General features: G+C 45.3%; 1 protein-coding gene across 1 annotated transcript in view; it reads left to right on the top strand.

The window, feature by feature from the left end:
• The window catches only part of DICER1 (dicer 1, ribonuclease III), a 179,844-nt gene extending 159,169 nt beyond the window's left edge, over positions 1 to 20,675 (top strand). Inside the window, exons 26-28 of the mRNA XM_033953270.1 lie at positions 12,328 to 12,490; positions 13,365 to 13,440; positions 15,854 to 20,675. Of these exons, the coding sequence (XP_033809161.1) occupies positions 12,328 to 12,490; positions 13,365 to 13,440; positions 15,854 to 16,019 (405 nt within the window). The 3' untranslated portion in view covers positions 16,020 to 20,675. The remainder of the gene's footprint in view (positions 1 to 12,327; positions 12,491 to 13,364; positions 13,441 to 15,853) is intronic.
• Positions 20,676 to 22,129: the final 1,454 nt, after the last annotated feature.

The following is a 22,129-nucleotide window of genomic DNA, read 5'->3' on the forward strand; positions in this document are numbered from 1 at the left end:
TTTTGGCAGGCACAGGTCTGGCATCTGAAGTTAGGTATGGGAATTGGCACTAAGTGCGATTCTACAAAGGGTGCCACACCCTTTATAGAATCACGCTTAGTATCTATTTTTGATGCCAAATTTTGAGCACCATTTACTGAATCCAACCCTGTGTGTGCTCGAGTGATTTGCGCACACTTTAAAAGTACCCATACAAACCAAATACGTTTTTATGCATGCATATACGATAATGGATTCTATTCATTCATTCATGCATTAGTTTATAAAATATTTATATCACATCTTTCTAACCAGCGCCATTCAAGGCAGTTTACAAATTCATCAACGAACCATAATTTTAAAAAGAATCAGTGATAAGGGGAGATACCCTCAAAAAGCAAGCCCCACTTAAAATTAACTCCCCCACAGCAAACCAGTAATATCCTCATCTAACCCCCCTCTTCCCCCCCCACACACACACACACTAATTCCCCCTCCACCAAGCCACTGAAGTCAATTCTTCCTCCCCTAAGAATAGATAAATCTGCCCTTTTCAGAATTGAACAAGAAATGACATCTCCCTTAAACTCTCTGGCAATTTATTCAAATTTTCCACATTGCTACTTTGAGTGCATTAGGTCTCGACTCTGCTTTTCAAATATTCCTTATAGATGAAGTATAAAAAAAAATGTCTTTGAAGTAACGGAATACATAATGCCTTAACTCTGTTCCTTAAATAATCAAGCCTCTGATCCTTAAACACCTTAAAAGTCACTACTAACAATTTAAACAAACATTATTCCTTAAATAGGATTCAATTCAATTTTCTTAGAGAAGGGTGTGCTCCTATTAACAATCTGACTGCTTCAACCTAACTGATAAGCCTATAAACAGGACATTATGGTATTCAAGGGAGATAACACTAGCCAAATCCTCTAGGGGTGCATTAACTACACTCTTCTTAACAATCCTGATCGATAACTGGCCAATACCCCTTCACTCCAGAACCAACCTAAGAAATTGTACCCAGTAGAGAATTCAGTCTTCTTTAGCACTCTCCAGACCAGTAGAGGTTAACTTTACGAATGGGTATATATCTAATCATGACCAGCAGGTGGAGACTGAAAACAAAACTTTGGGACAGTATATCCTAGCCCCTCCTCTCTATTTCCCTCAGTCTTCTTTCAGTCTCCAGCAGGTGTTGAGTGATCTGTACCCATCTCCCTTGGTAGGGCTGTTGGAATTTGTTTATGGGGTTTATTGTCCCTGTTTTTGGCCGGACGGAGCTTGGGCGGACTCTGTTTGGGGGTTCGTCCGACCTCGGGGGTGTCAAACCCGGCGGGTCACGAGCGGGGTCCCTCCCCCCACTTCCTCCACCTCCCCACATTTTTTTAGAGGAGCCTCAGCAGTAAGCCTTGCCCCCTAAGTCAAGCAAGGCATATTGCTTCGAGAGCCTGTGGAGTCTGTTCTGTAAAAAAAAAAAAAAAAATCCTGAGGTAGTGCTGGTCTGAAGGGTTGTTTCCCTTTAAGAAAACTGTATTTTACTGTATTTTTTCATGTAACCGGCATTTTTTTCTAGCTAGGTCGCGTATGGAGCAATTGTGCCCTTCTCCGGGGGAGTAGGACACAAATTTAGTCCAGCCGCGAGGCACTCGCGGCCGGCCTGAACTCGGCGGTTTGGGTCGGTGAGGTGGTGGAGCTCCGTCGGCAGCGGCTGCAGGCGCCCAGAGCTCCCCGCCGATGGTGCCTCGCGAGTCGGCAGGGAACGGTGGGGAAGCCCGGTCTTCTCTGTCCGCCCACGGAGGGAATCCCCGAGCCGCCGACGGTCGGGTTTTAGAGGATTCCCTCTCAGCTGATTTTTTGACAGCTGATGCCGGCTTGCCTGCTTTAGCGGCTGAGAATATTCAGGTTTCTCAGTCGCTTCAGGCTATGGAGGGAGCTTTTTTGGCGGGAAAACCGCCATCTTCTCTGTCTGGCCCCTCCATTTTGTCTTCCACCTCAGGTGACCTTCCCCCTGTTTTGACTATGCAGGGGCAAGGTTCTGCTGGGTCCCCTGCTGTGGCAGGGAGTCCCTTGGGACCCTCGGGGGGTTTTTCCCCTGAATTTTTTCTTTTCTTTATGCAGAGCCTATTTTCAGGCGGCTGGGGGTCCTGGTTGCGCCCAGGGGGTTTCGGGGGGTGGGGTTTCCTCCGCGCTCCCTGCGGCTTTGCCTCTCTCGTCTGACGTGACGTCCCCTCCGCCGCCTCCCTTGTCCAAGCGTCCGCGGGTGTAGTGGGACGAGAATTTGTGGTCGGAGGAACGTGTCGGTCTGGAGGAGGACCTGGACCCTTCGGAGGAATTCCAGGACCCTCTGGAGGGGACGGAAGCTGGCGGCGGGTTGTCGGATTTCCCGTTCTCCAGTGACGAGGCGTCCGTTGTGCGCCTTTTTCAGAAAGATGAGCTGCCTGACCTTATTCAGCAGGTTTCTTCGGTTTGGCGTTTTGAGGACGCGCCGCCGGGGACTCCGCGTGTGGGGGACCCCCTGTTACGGGGGATCCGTTCCGTTTCCCGCTCTTTTCCTATGCATCAGGATATTCGGGATATTATTCTGGAGCAGTGGAAAACGCCGGAGACGCCGTTTCGGCTGGCGCGCAGCATGGCTCGCCTGTATCCCATTCCTGAAGGGGATCGGGCTACGTTAGCTTCGCCAGTCGTGGATGCGGTGGTCTCGGCAATTTCCAAGCGGCATACCGTGCCTGTTGAGGGCGGTTCTGCCTTGCAGGACTCTGAGGAGCGCAAATTGGAGAACATCCTTAAGCAAAATTTTCAGGTCTCTGCCTTTGGGGTCCAGGCGGCTATTTGTGGGGGACTGGTCGCTCGCGCCGTGTTTCGGTGGGCGGAGCGGGTCTTGGATCGAGAGTCTGACGACTGGTCTCTGGTGGATCAGGAGGTAGCGAAGATTGAGATGGCGGCCTCATTCCTCTCAGATGCTCTCTATGACTTGGTGCGGATCTCGGCTAAGTCTATGGCTTTTGGCGTGGCCGCAAGGCGTGTGTTGTGGCTGCGCGCTTGGGCGGCGGATGCTGCGTCCTAAACTAAGCTTACTAAATTTCCCTTTCGGGGGTCAGTTTTTATTTGGAGAGGACTTGGATAAGTTGATTCAGACTCTGTCGGACTCGAAAGTTCCCCGTCTGCCGGAGGACCGTGCCCAGCCCGGTGTCTCGGGGGGGTGCGGCCCGGGGGCGTTTGCGGGAATTTCGCAAGTATCGCCCTGGGCGTGGGGGCTGCTTCTTTCCAGTCTCCGGGGTTTTCCCGGGGTCGGTTCTTCCAGCGCATGCAGCCCTTTCGGGGGGCCCGTCGGGGGGCAGGGAATCCCTCCGCCGGTTCCCCCGCTTCCCGTCCTGCGCAATGACTCCTTGCCGGCGCCCCCTTTGGTTCCGGTGGGGGGCCCGGCTGCGCAAATTTTTCCCCAAATGGGCCGAGATCACGTCCGATCAGTGGGTCCTTGAGGTGGTGCGGGACGGTTACGCTCTGGAGTTCACCCGCTCTCTGCCGGACCTTTTTCTCGCTTCTCCATGTCAGACTCCATGGAAGACGCAGGCTTTTCGTCAGACCCTTTGTGGTGGCCATAAAGGAGGGGACCTTTCGGCCCATCCTGGATTTGAAAGGGATCAACAGAGCTCTCAAGATTCCGTCTTTCCGCATGGAAACGCTGCGGTCGGTCATTCTGGCGGTTCAGCCGGGGGAGTTTCTTACGTCTCTCGAGCTGACGGAGGCCTACTTGCAGGTTCCAATTCGGGCCTCTCATCAGCGCTTCCTTCGCTTTGCGATCTTGGGGCGGCACTTTCAGTTCTGTGCGCTTCCCTTTGGTCTGGCCACGGCTCCTCGGACGTTCACCAAGGTAATGGTGGTCGTCGCGGCAGCCTTGCGGTCGGTGGGCATCCTGGTTCACCCCTACCTGGACGACTGGTTGATTCGGGCAAAGTCGTTGCAGGAGAGCTCCCGGGTTACGGCTCGGGTGGTGGAGTTTCTCCGGTCGCTGGGCTGGGTGGTCAACCTTTCCAAGAGTCGGTTGGTCCCGGCTCAGCGTCTGGAGTGCCTTGGGGTTATGTTCGACACCTCCTTGGGGTAGGTCTTCCTTCCAGAGGCCCGGGTGAGCAAATTGCAATCTCAGATTCGCCTGCTTTTGGCGTCCCGGGGTCCTCGGGCGCAGGATTTCCTCCAAGTCCTGGGGTCAATGGCGGCGTCCCTGGACGTGGTGAGGTGGGCGCGGGCCCACATGCGTCCTCTTCAGTATGCTCTGCTCCGGAGGTGGTCTCCCCGGAGGCAAGATTTGGATGTTCCTGGTTCCCCTGCGAGGCTTGGCGCGCTGCAGTCTGCGCTGGTGGCTCCGGACCCCTCACCTGGTTCAGGGGGTGGGTCTGGATCTCCCGCGGTGGACGGTGCTCCTTACGGATGCGAGTCTCCTCGGTTGGGGGGCTCAGTTTATGGGCCACTCAGCTCGGGGCACCTGGTCCGCGGAGGAGGCCTCCTGGTCGATCAACGTGTTGGAGACCAGAGCGGTCAGGCTGGCGCTGTTAGCTTTCCACTCCCTTTTGCTGGGCAAGTCGGTCAGAGTCCTGTCGGACAATGCCACGGCGGTGGCTTATGTCAATCGTCAGGGGGGCACCAAGAGCACTCCTGTGGCGCAGGAGGCGGCTCGGCTCATGGTTTGGGCGGAGTCCCCTCTGCTGGACCTCTCGGCCTCTCATATAGCCGGAGTAGAAAATGTTCAGGCAGACTTCCTCAGTCGGCACTTTCTAGATCCAGGAGAGTGGTGTCTCGGCGCCGAGGCGTTTCAGTTGATAGTGCAGGCTTGGGGGCAGCCCCTGATGGACCTGATGGCCACGGGTGGCAAAGCCAAAGTGCCCCGCTTCTTCAGTCGTCGCGGGGACGGTCTGGCCGAGGGTCTGGATGCTCTGGTCCAGCAGTGGCCAACGGAGGGGCTGTTGTATGTGTTCCCTCCTTGGCCACTGGTGGGCAGAGTACTTCTTCGCATTGTTCACCATCCGAGTTTGGTGGTGCTGGTGGCGCCGGATTGGCCTCGCCGTCCGTGGTATGCGGATCTGGTGAGGCACCTGGTGACGGATCCTCTTCCTCTGCCTCTCTCGGACGACCTTCTGATGCAGGGTCCCATTCCCATGTTCGACCCGTCTCCCTTCTGTCTTACGGCGTGGCTCTTGAAAGGGGTCGCCTTAGCAAGAAGGGATATTCAGACAAGGTGATCTCTACACTGTTGGGGTCCCGGAGGCTTTCTACCTCTCGGGCTTATGTGCGGGTTTGGCGTCTATTTGAGGAATGGTGTCGGGCGCGGGGAGTGACCTCTTTTCGCGCTTCTCTGCCTATCATTCTAGAGTTCTTGCAGGATGGCCTGGATAGAGGCCTGGCTTGGTCTTCTCTCCGGGTTCACCTTGCGGCCCTGTCGGCCTTTCGAGGGTTGGTGTCAGGTCAGCGTTTATCGGCTCTTCCTGATATGATTCGATTTTTGCGGGCGGCCAAGTTGCTTAGGCCTCCCCTACGGCCCTCGGTTCCCTCTTGGGATCTTAATCTGGTTCTCTCTGTTTTGGTGCGTCCGCCTTTCGAGCCCTTGGACGTCTGTTCTTTGAAGGACCTTACTTTGAAGGCGGTCTTTTTGGTGGCCATTACGTCTGCTAGGCGTGTTTCTGAGCTACAGGCTTTCTCTTGTAGGGCTCCCTTCTTGGAGTTTTCTAGGGAGCGGGTCGTCTTGCGGCCTGTTCCTTCCTTTCTGCCGAAGGTTGTTTCTCCTTTTCATGTCTATCAATCGGTGGTTCTCCCGGTCTTGGGTGGTCGGGAGGGCTCTTCTGAGCAACGGCAGCTGCGCAAGTTGGATATCGGTCGGGTCCTTCGCTCTTATGTGCAGCGGACCCAGGAATTCCGGAAGTCCGATCATCTCTTTGTCCTCCTGGCTGGTCCTCGTCGGGGAGCTGGCGCTTCTAAGGCTACTATTGCACGCTGGATCAAGGAGACGATTGCTTCCGCTTATCTTCTGAAACAGCAGCCTGTTCCGGAGTTTCTCAAGGCTCATTCCACTCGGGGTCAGGCGGCTTCTTGGGCTGAGTCGTCGCTCGTGCCTCCAGTGGATATTTGTAAGGCTGCGGTTTGGTCCTCCTTGCATTCCTTTGTTCGTCATTATCGGGTTGATGTGCAGGTGCGTCGGGACGCGGTGTTCGGTGAGCGTGTACTGGTATCTGCCCTTCGGGGGTCCCGCCCGTGAGAGGGACTGCTTTGGTACGTCCCATTCGTAAAGTTAACCTCTACTGGTCTGGAGAGTGCTAAAGAAGGAGAAATTAGGTTCTTACCTGCTAATTTACTTTCTTTTAGCTTCTCCAGACCAGTAGAGGTCCCCACCCTGTCTGTTGTTGTTGTTGTTGGGGCTGTTGCGCGGGCAGTTTTTGATTTTTGCTGCGGGTTCTAGTATTTTTCTAGGGCCGGGGAGAATTGAAGAACAGCGGCTGTGGCTCGGCTGGCTTAGCTGGCGAGCTGTGGGGACATTCTTCCTTCGGGAATTTCTCCTCTGCATTTTCCAACAGCATTTTTGGGTATGCTATTTGTTACTCCTTTCGGAGTATTGTGTTTTCTCTCTGTTTTTTGTCCAGTTCTTGGTTCTGCTTGGCTATTCGGCAGACTGAGGGAAATAGAGAGGAGGGGCTAGGATATACTGTCCCAAAGTTTTGTTTTCAGTCTCCACCTGCTGGTCATGATTAGATATATACCCATTCGTAAAGTTAACCTCTACTGGTCTGGAGAAGCTAAAAGAAAGTAAATTAGCAGGTAAGAACCTAATTTCTCCTTATGTGTCTCCTTAGGTGTGAGACCTTAAATGTAGGCTTGTAAAATGCTGGCCTACATTTAAGGCCCCTGTTAGAAAATAATAGATGCGAATCACTAGAATGCTGATGCGTGATTGCCACATGATCAGCGAATCGGTTTCCTTATAGAGAATCGGGCCATCTCTGTGCTTGAAGTACCTGTGTGTAAACTACAAAAAGGCAGTGTACAAGTCCCAATCCCTTTCTTTCACTTACTTATTGACATTGGTTATTTTTGTAATCCTATTGGCTTCTTTTCTGTGTGTTTTGTTTAGTACATTTGTACAGGACACCCTTTGCATGTCTCATGTTGCCTTTGATAGTTTATAAGTATATAAGAGACTATCACAGGGTAAAATTGGGTATAACTAACACCATAGTTCTGAGTGGAGGTAGAGGAGAAGTTTAAAAGTTGAGCGCATGGGCCAAGAATCCAGAAAATCGGGTTCAGTTCACTCTGTGGCTCCTTGTGAACCTGGGCAAGTCGCTTACCCTCCATTGTCACAGGTACAAAACTTAGATTGTGAGCTCACTAGGGGCAGAGTTAGTACCTGATTGTAATCGCAGAAAGGCAGTTCTGTACTCCCCTGAAATTCGCGGGGGTTCAGTTCTAGGAACCCCCGCAAATTTCGAAAAAACGCAAATGCAGTTTTTTGCCTGTCAAAAGGCAGGAGAGGGCAGCTGGAGCACTGGTGGGTGAAGAAAATAATTTGCGGTCTGCTCTGACCGCCTCTGCCTGTAGACACGCAGCTCCTGATTGGTGAAGCCCGATTTTACTACAGGAAGAGGCAGTCGGAGCAGACCACGATTGATTGAGTCCGTGAACTGCGAATTTGCGGTGGAACACTGTATATCAAGTAAGAACATAAGAATTGCCGCTGCTGGGTCAGACCAGTGGTCCATTGCGCCCAGCAGTCCGCTCATGTGGCGGCCCCCAGGTCGAAGACCTGTGCCCTAACCGAGACCAGCCCTCTCTGCGTTCATTCTGGTTCAGCAGGAACTTGTCCAACCTTGTCTTGAATCCCTGGAGCATGTTTTCCCTTATAACAGACTCCGAGAGAGCATTCCAGTTTTCCACCACTATCTGGGTGAAGAAGAGCTTCCTTACGTTTGTACGGAATCTATCCCCTTTTAACTTCAGAGAGTGCCCTCTCGTTCTCTCTACCTTGGAGAGGGTGAACAACCTGTGTTTATCCACTAAGTTTATTCCCTTCATTATCTTGAATGTTTTGATCATGTCTCCTCTGTCTCCTCTTTTCAAGGGAGAACAGGCCCAGCTTCTCTAATCTCTCACTGTACAGCAACTCCCCCAACCCCTTAACCATTTTAGTCGCTCTTCTCTAGACCCTTTCGAGTATATACCTTCTTCTTGTATTGCGACCAGTGCTGGATGCAGTATTCCAGGTGAGGGTGTACCATAGCCCGGTATAGCGGCATAATAACCCTCTCCAATCTGTTCGTGATCCCCTTCTTAATCATTCCTAGCATTCTGTTCGCCCTTTTTGCTGCCGTTGCGCATTGTGCAGACGGCTTCATTGACTTGTCGACCAGTACTCCCAGGTCTCTTTCCTGGGGGCTCTCTCCTAGTACTGCCCTGGACATCTTGTATTCGTGTATGGGATTTTTGATACCAACATGCATTACCTTACACTTATCCACCTTGAACCTCATTTGCCATGTTGCTGCCCATTTCTCGAGTGTGGTTATGTCACATTGCAGATCTTCACAATCCCCCTGCGTCCTCACTACTCTGTATAACTTCGTATTGTCTGCAAATTTAATCACCTCACTTGTCGTACCCATTTCCAGATTGTTTATGAATATGTTAAAGAGCACAGGTTCAAGTACCGAGCCCTGCGACACTCCACTGGTGACATTCTTCCAGTATGAGTATTGTCCATTTACCCCCACTCTCTGTTTCCTATCTGCTAGCCAGTTTTTAATCCACGTGAGTATTTCACCCTCTATTCCATGGCTCTCAATTTTTCGAAGTAGTGTTTGTGCGGAACCTTGTTGGACGCCTTTTGAAAATCCAGATATACAATGTTGACCGGGTCTCCCTTGTTTATCTGCTTGTTTACCCCCTCGAAGAAGTGCAGCAAGTTCGTCAAGCAAGATCGTCCTTTGCTGAAGCCGTGCTGACTGGTCCTCATCAGTTTGTGTCTGTCAAGAAGATCAATGATGCAGTCTTTTTTCAGCGCCTCTATCATCTTTCCCGGTACTGAAGTCAGACTCACTGGTCTGTAGTTTCCTGGATCTCCTCTCGAACCTTTTTTGAAGATCGGCATAACATTCACCACCTTCCAGTCTTCCGGAATCCTTCCCGATCTAATCAACAGATTGGCTATTAGTTGAAGCAGTTCAGCTATAGTCCCTTTCAGTTCCTTAATGACCCTCGGATGGATGCCATCCAGTCCTGGGGATTTGTCGCTCTTAAGCCTATCAATCTGCCTGCATACTTCTTCTAGACTAACTGTCAACCTTGTCAGTTTCCCGTCTTCGCCTCCAGCGTGGGTTCCGGTATGTTGTGTATGTCCTCTTTGGTAAATACAGACGCAAAAAATGTGTTCAGTTTATTGGCGATGGCTTTGTCCTCCTTTAGCACTCCCTTTATTCCATTATCATCCAACGGTCCCACCGCTTCCTTTGCGGATCGTTTCCCCTTAATGTATCGAAAGAAAGGCTTGAAGTTTTTCGCCTCCTTGGCTATTTTTTCCTCGTAGTCTCTTTTGGCCCCTTTTACTGCTTTATGACACTTGCGTTGATGCTGTTTTTGCTTTTTCCAGTTTTCATCTGTTTTTGACCTTTTCCATTCCTTAAACGAAGTCTTCTTGTCTCTGATCACTTCCTTCACCGCTACAGTGAACCACACCAATTCTTTGATCTTTTTCTTCTTGGCTCTCTTGTTGATACGCGATATATATAGATTTTGCGCCTCGATGACTGTGTCCTTAAAAAGAGACCATGCCTGCTCTAGCGTTTTAACAGTGCTTATCCTCTTCTTGATCTTTTTCCCCACCATGAGTCTCATCCTTTCATAATTTCCTTTTTGGAAGTTCAGTGCCGTGGCTGTCGTTCTGGATCTATATTTCACCCCTGCATCTATGTCAAAGCGGATCATATTGTGATCACTGGTTCCCAGCATCCTCTCTAGTTCTGCATCTTGTCCTCATAGTCCATTTAAAATTAAGTCCAGAATTGTGTTTCCTCTCGTGTTTTCCTTGACAAGTTGTTCCAGGAAGCAATCGCCTACAGCATCCAGGAACTTGGTCTCCCTACAGCAGCCGGAGGTGCCTAGATTCCAGTCTATTCCCGGGTAGTTGAAATCACCCATGATAACTGTGTTGCCTCCCTTGCAGTTGCGTTTGATCTCATCTATCATTTCTCCATCCATTTCTTCGGGCTGCCCTTGGGGGTCGATAGTAGATGCCGATTTTCATTTCCAATCTATTTGCTCCCGGAATTTTGACCCATAGAGACTCTAACTTATTCATACTTTCAGGTGTGTTCTCTCCAGTAGATTTGATTCCCTCTTTGACATATAGGGCAACGCCCCCACCTTTGTGACCCACTCTGCCTCTGCGGTATAGTTTGTATCCTGGTAGCACAGTGTCCCAGATGTTTTTTTCGGTCCAACATGTTTCCATGATGCCGATGATGTCAAAGTTATCCTTTTGTGTCATAGCTTCTAATTTGCCCATCTTGTTCCTTAGGCTCCTTGCATTCGTGTACATACACTTGAGTATGTGGCCTGTTCCTTTCTTGCATTTCCTTCCCTCTTGTGTCCCTTTAGATCTGTCTTGCCTGAGATCTGGTGAGTCTTCTCCGCTATCTTTCTGCACGGTATCCTCCGGGTATACTGGTTCCCGAACCATCGACTCTCTCACTCGGTCGACTGTCGGCTTTCCCCTTCTTCCTAGTTTAAAAACTTCTCAACTTCTCTCTTGATGTTGTTTGCCAGAAGCCTCGTTCCGTCTCTGCTGAGGTGGAGTCCGTCCTCCCTGTATAGCTTGTTCTTCCCCCAGAACGTGCATTACTCTTACCTTGAGAACAGGGTAGTTCTGGGAATAAAACTTGTGCAATTTACAGCGTCATGTATAAGAAGGGCTCTTGACGTTTTTATTTTATTTATTCAGTTTTCTATACCGTTCTCCCAGGGTAGCTCAGAACGGTTTACATTAATTTATCCAGGTACTCAAGCATTTTTCACTGTCTGTCCTGGCGGGCTCACAATCTACCTAATGTACCTGGGGCAATGGGGGGGATTAAGTGACATGCCCAGGGTCACGAGGAGCAGCGTGGGTTTGAACCCACAACCCCAGGGTGCTGAGGCTGTAGCTTTAGCCACTGTGCCACACACCCCAAAATTTCATTGCACAAAGTCCAGACGAGTCCTGTGAAAACCCAAGGCTTTTACCAGTTCTGATATGTTTAATTGGATCACATTTCCAAAGAATACAAGATCAAAGTTGCGGGCTGTGGTACTAGATATGGGGATTATACAAACATAAATAATGAAAACTTGCCAATATTTTATAATGGTTTAAAATGCAGAGAGAGGTGAACAGTGAGTCAAAAAATGTTGGGAGCTTGTATACTAAAGCAGAGAGCTATGGACACCTTATTTTGTTAGGATGTATTTTTACTGGTAGCATAATAAGAGTAGCATATTTTTAAATACTGAAGTTCCAGCACATGGGTTTTATGGAAATGCTCACAATGTCTTATTTGCATTAATATAGTCATTGTTCCAGTTCTTTAGTGCGTGTCTGAATTCATAAATATCTTGGTTAATTCTACATACAAGGTGATGAGTTTAGCTCTTAAAACGAAACAGCTTTCTTTATTGCTTTCTTTTCTTTGTTTGCATGCACGCGTTCAGGGCAGGCAAGCCAGGATAAATTGGCCTTTACAAATGTAATTACTGTGATGAAAACGTAGAATTCCTTCCTTGCTTCAGCTGCATAGTTGTCGTATTCCTTCTTGAATGTCTGTTTGTGAAATCAAATGATATAACCACAATGCATGTGTTTTTCCAGCATATTTCACACTTAATAGTTGAACATATATAAGTGCAGTATTATGGAGTTCTTTATTTTTATTTAATACTTCTATTAATCTGAAAAGTGTTTGCATAAAGTTAGTGGCCGTCCTTCCTCTGTCTCCTGATTTCCCCATCATAATAGCATTAAAGCCTTGCTTCCTTTCTGAGACCTGCCACCCCAAAATTTAAAAAAATGACCCCTCCCTTACTCCCCACCTCAGGGTTCTTCCTTTCCCTAAATTGTTTTGGGTCCTACTAAGGGCAGGAATGATCTTCAGTTGCTCTTCTCCCACTGCCACCAGCTAAAAGTCATCAGTTGATGTCATTCTGGAATAACGTAGGAAATGCAGTAGTGACTGGGGCTCATTTCTACCCCTAAGTGTACAAAGACAGAACATCACTTGTCTCAAACAATGAAATCTCTTGCTTAAGTTGTCTTGTTTTATACGTATGCAGCTCAGACGGTCAGAGGAAGATGAAGAAAAGGAAGAAGATATAGAAGTACCAAAGGCCATGGGGGACATATTTGAGTCACTAGCTGGTGCCATCTATATAGATAGTGGAATGTCTTTGGAAATGGTTTGGCATGTCTACTATCCTATGATGCGGCCACTGATAGGTAATTAACCTTCATTGGAGGAATTATTTTTATAGATAACTAGCTGATGCCCCGGCGTTGCACGGGTATTTAATTATAGCAATAACACTGTAAATGGACTCAAATAAAGATACTTTATAGTGTTGAATGAAATTATTTTTTTACAGCTTCATAAAAAGTACAATATTCAAATTATAATGTGAAATATTTGACAAAATGAATACAATACAACTAACGCAAAACGTGATTATAAACAACATTTTTAGTTTCACCTCCAGGAGCAAGAACATATAAATTGTTGGGTGAACCCACCCTTGAGCAAGCAACATAGAGTTGTGGGCCGAGAGACCCCCAGAACATATCAGCCCAGGTAGTGAGGGATCTGCATACCAAGTTTCGTTCAAATCGGTCAAGCCATTTTTGAATTACAGTGAGAATGGCAGCTTTTTACATTTTTTCCATTGACATGAATGGGTGAAATCTGATTTTCTGTTTGTAGCTCCGCCCACGTGTGCAGGTGGGCCGCGAGACCCCCAGAACATATCACCCCAGGTAGTGAGGGATCTGCATATCAAGTTTCGTTCAAATCGGTCAAGCCGTTTTTGAATTACTGTGAGAATGGCAGCTTATTACATTTTTTCCATTGACATGAATGGGTGAAATCTGATTTTCTGTTTGTAGCTCCGCCCACGTGTGCAGGTGGGCCGCGAGACCCCCAGAACATATCACCCCAGGTAGTGAGGGATCTGCATACCAAGTTTCGTTCAAATCGGTCAAGCCGTTTTTGCGTGATCGCGGCACATACACACACACATACACACATACATACCTCCGATTTTATATATATAGATTAGTCTTTAAGAAAAAATCTTAAATGGATCTCTTTCCCCAACAGAAAAATTCTCTGCAAACGTGCCTCGTTCCCCAGTGCGAGAGTTATTGGAGATGGAGCCTGAGACAGCAAAATTCAGGTGAGAATTTTTGTTTCATAGTGCATACACTTCTCTCTTTGTATTCGCAGGGGATGCGGGTAGAACATGGCCGTGAATACCGAAAAACCACAAATAACTTTTTGCATGTTGTTCACGGTTTTTCAGTAAAATAGACTCACAATTCGCTCCGTCCAATGCTGGGAGCAGCGATTTTCCTTGAGGAACCACCGGAAGCAGCAATTTCCAATGTGAAACGCTGGGTTCAGTGCCGAAAATTAGGGGGCGGAGTCAGCAGCTGAAAAATCACAAATAAGCGAATCACAAATAAGCGAAACCGCGGATACGGAGGGAGAAGTGTATATGATTTCTAAATCATAAAGCCTTGGTGGCAAAAGAGGGTTCACCTAGGGGACACAATTGATGATGCCCACCCTCTCACCAAAACCCGTTTCTGCTTCTTTAGGAACATTCAGAATAAAATTGTAGCCAAATCTACTCCCACTTCTGGAACTTTTTAAAGATCCAAAACAAATACAGTCGAACCTCGGTTTGCTAGTGTTTTGCAAGATGAGCAAAACACTTGAGCAAATCGTGCCTCGCAAATCGAGCATTAATTCGATTTGCGAGCATCACCCACCCAACCAAACACAAGCCCTTATCCCGATCTGGCACCGGCATGCAGCACCAACTCACAGGACATGCTGATGTCTGAAGATCCTGCCTCTTGCCCGGTCTGGGCCTTGAGCATCTGCGCATGCTGAAGTGCCTTCTGGCCCCCGCTCTCTCTGAGATTCTCGGGGAGAGCGGGAGCCAGAAAGCCTTGAGCATGCGCAAATGCTCAAGGCCCAGACCGGGCAAGAGGCAGGACCTTCAGGCACCGGCACATCTTGTGAGTTGGTGCTGCATGCCAGTGCCAGATCGGGATAAGGGCTTGTGTTTGGGCAGGCGGGAGATGCTGGTTTGCGGGGTGGAAGCATGCCAGTGGCCTCAGGGGTGGGGGGTCTTTTTGGGGTGAGGTGGAGCAGCGCCGGTGGCCTCAGGTGGGGGGGGACCAATCAAGCGAGTTTCCATTACTTCCTATGGGGAAACTCGCTTTAATATATGAGCAGTTTGGTTTACGAGCATGCTTCTGGGATGAATTCTGCTCGTAAACCAAGGTTCCACTGTATTTAAAAACTACACTTATTGCAAACCAATATTTCTCAGGTCTATCCCTGAAACCTTCCTTACAAGATCTGGCTGTGAGGATACTCACAATGATTTGAAGGTCCATAATAGAAGCTTTGAAAATCCGCAGCAATGCAGGCACAAAGAAGAGCAGATCCCAGATAAGACGTATAATGTGTAAATGCTGCTGAGAAGAGTTTCTGTGTGTTACAGTGCAGCTGTGAGAAGAGGGAAGTTGGTAAGAACATAAGAATTGCTGCTGCTGGGTCAGACCAGTGGTCCATCGTGCCCAGCAGATCGCTCACGCGGCGGCCCTCTGGTCAAAGACCTGCACCCTAACTGAGACCAGCCCTACCTAGAGCTCCAATTGTGATGTCATAATGCCTCATTCCATCGATGCCTGAGCTCTGTCCTCATCTGCACAAGCCTCAAACCCTTTAAAATCATAAGTGTTTGAGGCTTGTGTGGATAAGGCAGAGCTTACAGGAATGGGACAGTGACAGCGACAAAACTCACAGGGACGGAACGGGGAAATTGAGTTCCTGCGGGGGTGGGGAAAAATTTTGTCCCTGTGTCATTCTCTATACTGCATTCCTGGTGGAATACTAAAAACCACCCAGGAACGTTTGACCTTTGAAGTTAAAAGGATGAAATATATTGACACCCCCTGGACAAGACTTAACAAAGATCTGGGTTTCCTATCACCCTTTCCTATCTTTCCCTTACCTTTCCCATGAGAGCGTCATTGGAATGCTTTTATGTTTCACATATATACAATGATACCTTGGAATCCAAACTTAATCCGTTCCAGAACCCTGTTCGAGTTCCAAAGCGTTTGAGTTCCAAGACGCTTTTTCCCATTGAAAATAATAGAAACTGGATTAATCCGTTCCTGGGTCCCACAAACTCAAATTTTAACAGGAAATACACTGGATTTTAAGGTAAAATATTAACAAATATTCCAAAGCAACATTCAGATTCTGGGGCACAAACACACACATACAATGTGCAGGACGTTCAGATTCCAAAGCAGAGTTCGGATTCCAAGTCGTTCGAGTTCTGGGGCGTTCAGATTTTGAGGTACCACAGTACTTTGATGTCATCATTTGCTCATTTCTGATTGAAGAAGAAGGTATTGACTTCAAAAGCTAATCAAAAATGTATTTAGTTAGTCCAGTAAAAAAAAGGTGATATCTTCTTTGTTTTGTTTTCTCTCTTTGTTACCTCTTAAAGCCAGTGCTAGAGATTAATTCGGAAGGGGGCAATGTTTGTTTGTTTTTCTCAGTCCTGCAGAAAGAACCTACAACGGCAAAGTCAGAGTGACCGTGGAAGTTGTAGGGAAAGGAAAGTTTAAAGGCGTCGGTAGAAGCTACCGGATCGCCAAATCGGCAGCTGCCAGACGAGCACTGCGGAGCCTCAAGGCAAACCAACCTCAAGCGGGCAGCATCTAAGGCTGCTCTGCAAACCATGAAACCCAGAGCCAATGCCTAACACAACAAATGGAAAAGCTTAATTACAAAACAGAGAGGGGGAAAATTAAACATTTGTATGTACAGTTGCTTTTTTTTTTTTTTTAACTAATTGTAGTTTAATCATTTTTTGGCGCAAGCACAATCTTCTTTACTCACTTTCTGCTTTGTTTAATCACAGGAGTGCTTTATTAATAACCTTTAGCAAGTATTTGTCAGGTCAGATTTTTGTTTTTTATTTGTTTTACTTGTTAGAACAGCTGTGCTTAAGTGTTAGTAGGCAAGGGAGCTTATGCTGAAATCAGTTTCTAGATGTATCACATATATGTATCTAGATATAGATTATAAGATATCTATATGTAGGTATATACAGACACACACATATATATATATAATAATGTAGTACTTGTTAAGTCCTGAATCTGTGCACTAGTGGCATTCACAAAACAGTTGAGAGGCTATGGCGGATGATCTGGCAGGGGCGAAAGCGACGTCAGTATTGTCCCCTTTTGTATTCAGATGACTTTTCCCAGTCACTCTTGCACTTACTTGTTATGGACAGCAAAAAGTTAACATGACATGACTGGCGAGCCAGAAACTCTGGTTTTCTGATGCCACATCGTATTGTTTAGAAAGGTTCTTGCCTTAAGAGAGACCCTCATTGTTAATTCTTTAATTTGTAACCTCCTTCTCCCTCCCCCCCTCTTTTGAACAAACCGTTTTAACATTCCCTACATTTTTATTATGCATCGTGTGACGAGAGAGGCTCTAGATTTTCAACATTTTAGTATTGTTGTGATTTAAATTATTCCAAGATTCTAGTGAAAAATAGTCTTCATATGTACTTATATATATTGAGGTTATTTTAACAATTTGGAGAAGGCGACATGTATATTGAAACCATATAAGCTTCTAGTGGTCTGTGGCCAGACTTTCCAGTTTTCCAGTGAACTCTGCACTAAACTTTCCCCGGGTCGGAGCAGTGCCGTGACAGTTTAAATTTCAGAGCTCAAAATGTTTTTTGCCAGAAAAAAAATAATCTTGGACAATATCGCACCTAAAACATGCTGCAGATTTTGTATCAATTGGTTACTTACGGAGCACCTTTCTACTTAGGAGATTTCTCCCAGGAGTTTCTTACTGTACTTTTCATAACTTTTCCATGTATTACGTCACCAACCAAAGCTGTACTGTTATATACGCCATGGGACTTGCTTGTCAAGAAAAACTGCCATTCTTTGGTATATATGTGATTTAGGTCATTAATTCAGAGCAACTGCTCAAAATATCTTGAGAGGAAAAAAATTCAGCTGTTTTAGGCTTTGCTTAAGTTTTCTTTGATTTAGACCTCGTAGGCACTCTTCACTCAAATACCTCAATTTCAAATTGTTTTCCTTTTTTGCAAGCATTGTTTTCCTTTTTGTTTTGGTGCTATGTTGTATGTATGATGCTTGAAGTGTTTTAATTTTTTGCACTGTAACTATAATACCTCTTAATTTACCAATTTTTTTATTTTTTCAAGTTGGGGGTCCTCCTTGTACTCCTGCCAGCATTAGAGGTTTTGCTGCAGGTTTGCCCCTTTGCTAGCGCTTGTAGGTTGGAGAGAGCTGAACAAGGCATTTTCAAGCTTTTCTGCACGTTGGCCAGAACATGATCCTTCTCGTAATGCTGTGTTTAATTGCAAATAATTACTGTATCCCGCCCCCACCCACCCAAATCCAGCCCCCTTCCCCGGCTCTAGTTCACTCAGCTGTGAGTGAGCTGCGTTATCGAATACTTCATTGAATAGAAAACAGAAATTTTATATTCTAAAACTTTGTTCACTCCTCAAAATTCCTGTGCAGTCTTGTAAGCAAAATTACATTTCTTCTCAATTTTAGTGGGTTCATATTTTGAGGCATATCTGTATTTTATTTTATTTTTTTTAATCAATTGCCATGACTCCAGATACTCGGAGAAATATTTTTAATCATTTTATGTCTTAGAATTTATTGTTTGGTATGCCTGTTTAGGTAACAGAATTATTTTCTCTTGCTTATATGAGGATTGTGTCGAGCGTAAATTTGTCGATTACTTCTATTTTTCAATTTCCCTAAAGTGATAACTCCACAGTATATTTTTTTCCTGGTACAGGATATCGGTGATGAGTAGGAAATGAACATACAATACAGAACAGCATTGATTAGCAGCCCATGTTAAAACGTACTCAGAAATGTGGGTTGTATTCGTCTTGATTTCAAAAGGCCATATATTTTCAGGTTTTAAAATTATTCTTAATTTAAAAGGAGAAGGTTAAAAAAATAAAGCCCCAACAACCCCAAAAAGAAACGGTGAATGCCATGTAATGTTTCCAGTGTCTAGGAATCTGCTTGATTAGAAATTAAAAGGGTCAAGAGAAGGTTGATGTGCCTCAAGCTGTCCCATGCCCACATTGTGCATTAGCTCTATGAGCGCACTGCAGTGGGGCTGACTGAATGGAGTATTGCCCACACCAGTGATGCAGGTCTGTTCCTAATCATCGTGCGTAGTCCAGTGTATGGCAGAAGCGACACGTCTCTGTTCTTTATATTCTCCCTTTCCCAAGATCTCACTTCCCCAAGATCTCACTTCCCCTGAACTAACAGCAAATTTTAACTGTTTTTTTTTTTTTACTATTCCATTGATTGAATGTTGAACCTGCTACCACTAGTCCCAGCAGCACAATAGACTCCTAAAATATGGGATTTCCCCCACTGTGAAAGAAAATATATCAATTTTGTTTGTATAGTCTATATTTTCTAAATGTTCAGCGATCCCTTTGTTCCTAGACAAAGCCTACATATTTAATATTAGAAATGGGTATGTGAGTAGTTGCTGACTAATTGTTTTGTGGCTTTTTTTAAACCAATTCTTTTTCTTGCTCTCTGCCTCAACCTCCTTCTGATGTTTTTGTACCTTTCAGGATAGTAAAACCATGTTTTACATAATATCCAACTTTTTTTTTTTTTTTAAACATGATTGTGATATTGGACAGTGTTTTAAAGATCTAAATCCAGAGAATTTGATGCCGGGCTACTGGTGCTCTGAGCACTTTCAAATACCTTGCAGTAAAAAAAAAAGAACTCAGCTGCCCATTTTCAAAAGCAATCCACAAGACTTGTCAGGTAGCTACTTACGGGGGTTAGATGGCATGAACCTTCTTTTGTTTTGCAGATATTAATTTTATGGTACTGTAATTTAAACAGGTCTGTTTGTATTTTAAGGCTTCTTTTGTTTTTCTTCTCCCCCCTCCCCACTTCGCTGTTAATGGTTTCTTTTTTTTCATGTAGCAGAAATAAGCATTGCACTTGGTACCATGCTTTACCTCATCTCAAGGAAAAAAAATGTGCTTAGCCAAGAGGAAAAAATGTGGTGTAGCCTTGCTGCTGTTTGAAAAGAGAAAAAAAATTTTTTTAATGCCTACAGCATACCATTACTTTGCACAACTCAAATAGGTCATCGGTAATGTCTGTGGTATGTTTTTGTTACTGTATAATAAATACAGTACACTAAGCTGTTTTGCCTCCATCTTCACACTATTATGAACTAAATTTAAATGGCCTCTAACATTCCTTTGAGTAAACTCCAATTATCAGAATGTACATGTAGAATTTGAAAGCTCACTACCTATTTATATATTGGACTCCCCTTCCTTGAAGTATACAGGAAGCAAGGAGTGGTGGCTTCCACTAGCTTTCTTCAGGAAAAAAAGCTGCTGCCATTGAAAGAAAATGCCCTATCGCTTTGTACTTTTGTGACCAAACTTGTCTGGGTTTCAGAATTTCCTCCAGCCTTTTGGAAAGTAGAATGAAGGGCTGACTTGGGATGCGTAATATATAAAGCACCAATGCAGATTTCCTCTTCACTTTCTGATTGTAGAACCAGCACCATCATAATCAAAAGTATTAAGAAGTAAATACCTCAGTTTTCAACACCAGCCTCTTAAACAGTGCTTTATATGCTTGGGGGAGATATACCGTGGCATTTTAAATCAGAATGTGTTGCATTCTAGACGTCAAAAGATCTTCGTGCTCCACATTCCCACATTTTAGTAGTGTTTCCTTGAGTTAAAGGAAGCCAGCTACTAGAGATATTGGAATAGTTGATGTCTGTAGAGCATATCACTGGCAGTTCTACAATTTGTCTTTCGAAGTTAGTTTGCAAGGCAAAGGTTTCTGTGATATGTTTTTATTCAGTATGTTAATTCTTAGTTTTCACAAAGCCGTTTTAATTTGGATTACTACCACAGACAACTTAAATTGCTTTGTAGGTGCTCTCATGAATTTCATTCCAGCAGCAAAGTAGTATTGTAGCAAAATCCAGAGAGAGAAAAAAAATGTGAGCAAGGTTGAAAAGTTTTGTGGTTTTTTTTCTTTATAAGTATTTTCACGTGAAAAGATGGATAAATTCAAGTAGAATGATGGACAACAAAGAGTTTTCACTGTCACATGCTGCAGCTGTCTTCAAGGGACATAAAATGTAATTCATTCATACTGTAATCATGCTGCAGAAATTTGCAGTCTGCACCTTATGGATCCCAATACCTTTAATAGGGTTTTTTTTCCTTGTAATAATTGTAGCTTGAATATATCTCCAATAAAGTTATTGTCTGGTTGTTCACAGTGTGTTTTTTTTAATTCCTCCTGCTGTGAGAAATGCATGATGAATTCACCCAGCAGTGTTGATAGTGCTTACCCTTTACTTTTTCTGTTTTAGTTTTTCATCATAAAACATGAAGAAGGTCAAGCGCCCTGCTGCTTTTTAAGATTATAAATGGCTAAAAATGTTATGTACCTCATAGTTGAATTGTGGAGTTCTAGCTGATACAAACTGATGTTGAAGATAGATGGTCTATCACTAATCAGTCCAGACTTAGGGGCTGCTTCTATAAAGGGTCCAGAGAAGAGCAACTAAGCTAATAAAGGGTATGGAGGACCTCTCATATACTGACAGACTGAAAAAGCTAGGGCTTTTCTCCCTGGAAAAGCGGAGACTTAGAGGAGACATGATAGAAACCTTCAAGATCATGAAGGGCATAGAAAAAATAGACAGGGACAGATTTTTCAAATTAAGGGGATCAATAAGTACAAGGGGGCACTCAGAGAAATTGAAAGGGGAGAGGTTTAGAACAAACGCCAGGAAGTTCTTTTTCACACAGAGGGTGGTGGATACATGGAACGCGCTACCGGAGGATGTGATAAACAGGAGCACGCTACAGGGCTTCAAAGAAGCTTTGGATAGGTACTTGGAAGACAAAGGGATTGAGGGGTACAGATAAGAGTAGAGGTAGATTATAGGGATGGGATTAGAGGTATGTTACAAAATTAATCAGGGACCACTGTTCAGGCACTAGGCCTGATGGGCCGCCGCGGGAGCGGACCACTGAGCAAGATGGACCTCTGGTCTGACTCAGCGGGGGCAACTTCTTATGTTCTTAAGATACCCATAATAGACGCAATAATTGCTAAAAAAAAAAAATTAATTGGGCAATAGGTGCTTATCCGATTCTATAAAAGTTAAGTGCCTATCACATGGCACTTGGCAACACCTAATGTCTTAAGAGGATGTTTAATTTTTTTTTTTTTTTAAATTCTTTATTCATTTTCAAACTTAGAATAAGTGTGACAGATGTTCAAACAAATTAACAATAAATACATCACTTAATAATCAGCAATGATACAAATCATAAACTCTTACCCTTCCTATCCTTTCCTAACATATGATCAAATATCTTGTAGAATATGTAATAATAAAAATAACCTCCCCTCCCCCCTCACTACTAAATTTGTAAATTTAAGGGAAACAAACTCATCTAATCAGTACAATACTTTGTTAATGGCTCCCACACATCCTGAAATTTCCTAAAACAACCCTGCTGTATTACAATAAATCTCTCCATTTTATAAACATGACATAAATAATTCCACCAAAAATTATAATTTAATCTTCTCCAATCTACCCAATTCAAGTGGGTGTTTCTATGGGTGAAGCGTGACAGGTGCCTGAAATGAGGACCTTTAAAACCCTCGCCTACATGATGATCAACTCTACATGTTGTGCCTGGGGTGACCTCT

This window comes from Geotrypetes seraphini, chromosome 7, assembly GCF_902459505.1.
Source record: "Geotrypetes seraphini chromosome 7, aGeoSer1.1, whole genome shotgun sequence".
In the NCBI taxonomy this organism is placed as follows: domain Eukaryota; kingdom Metazoa; phylum Chordata; class Amphibia; order Gymnophiona; family Dermophiidae; genus Geotrypetes; species Geotrypetes seraphini.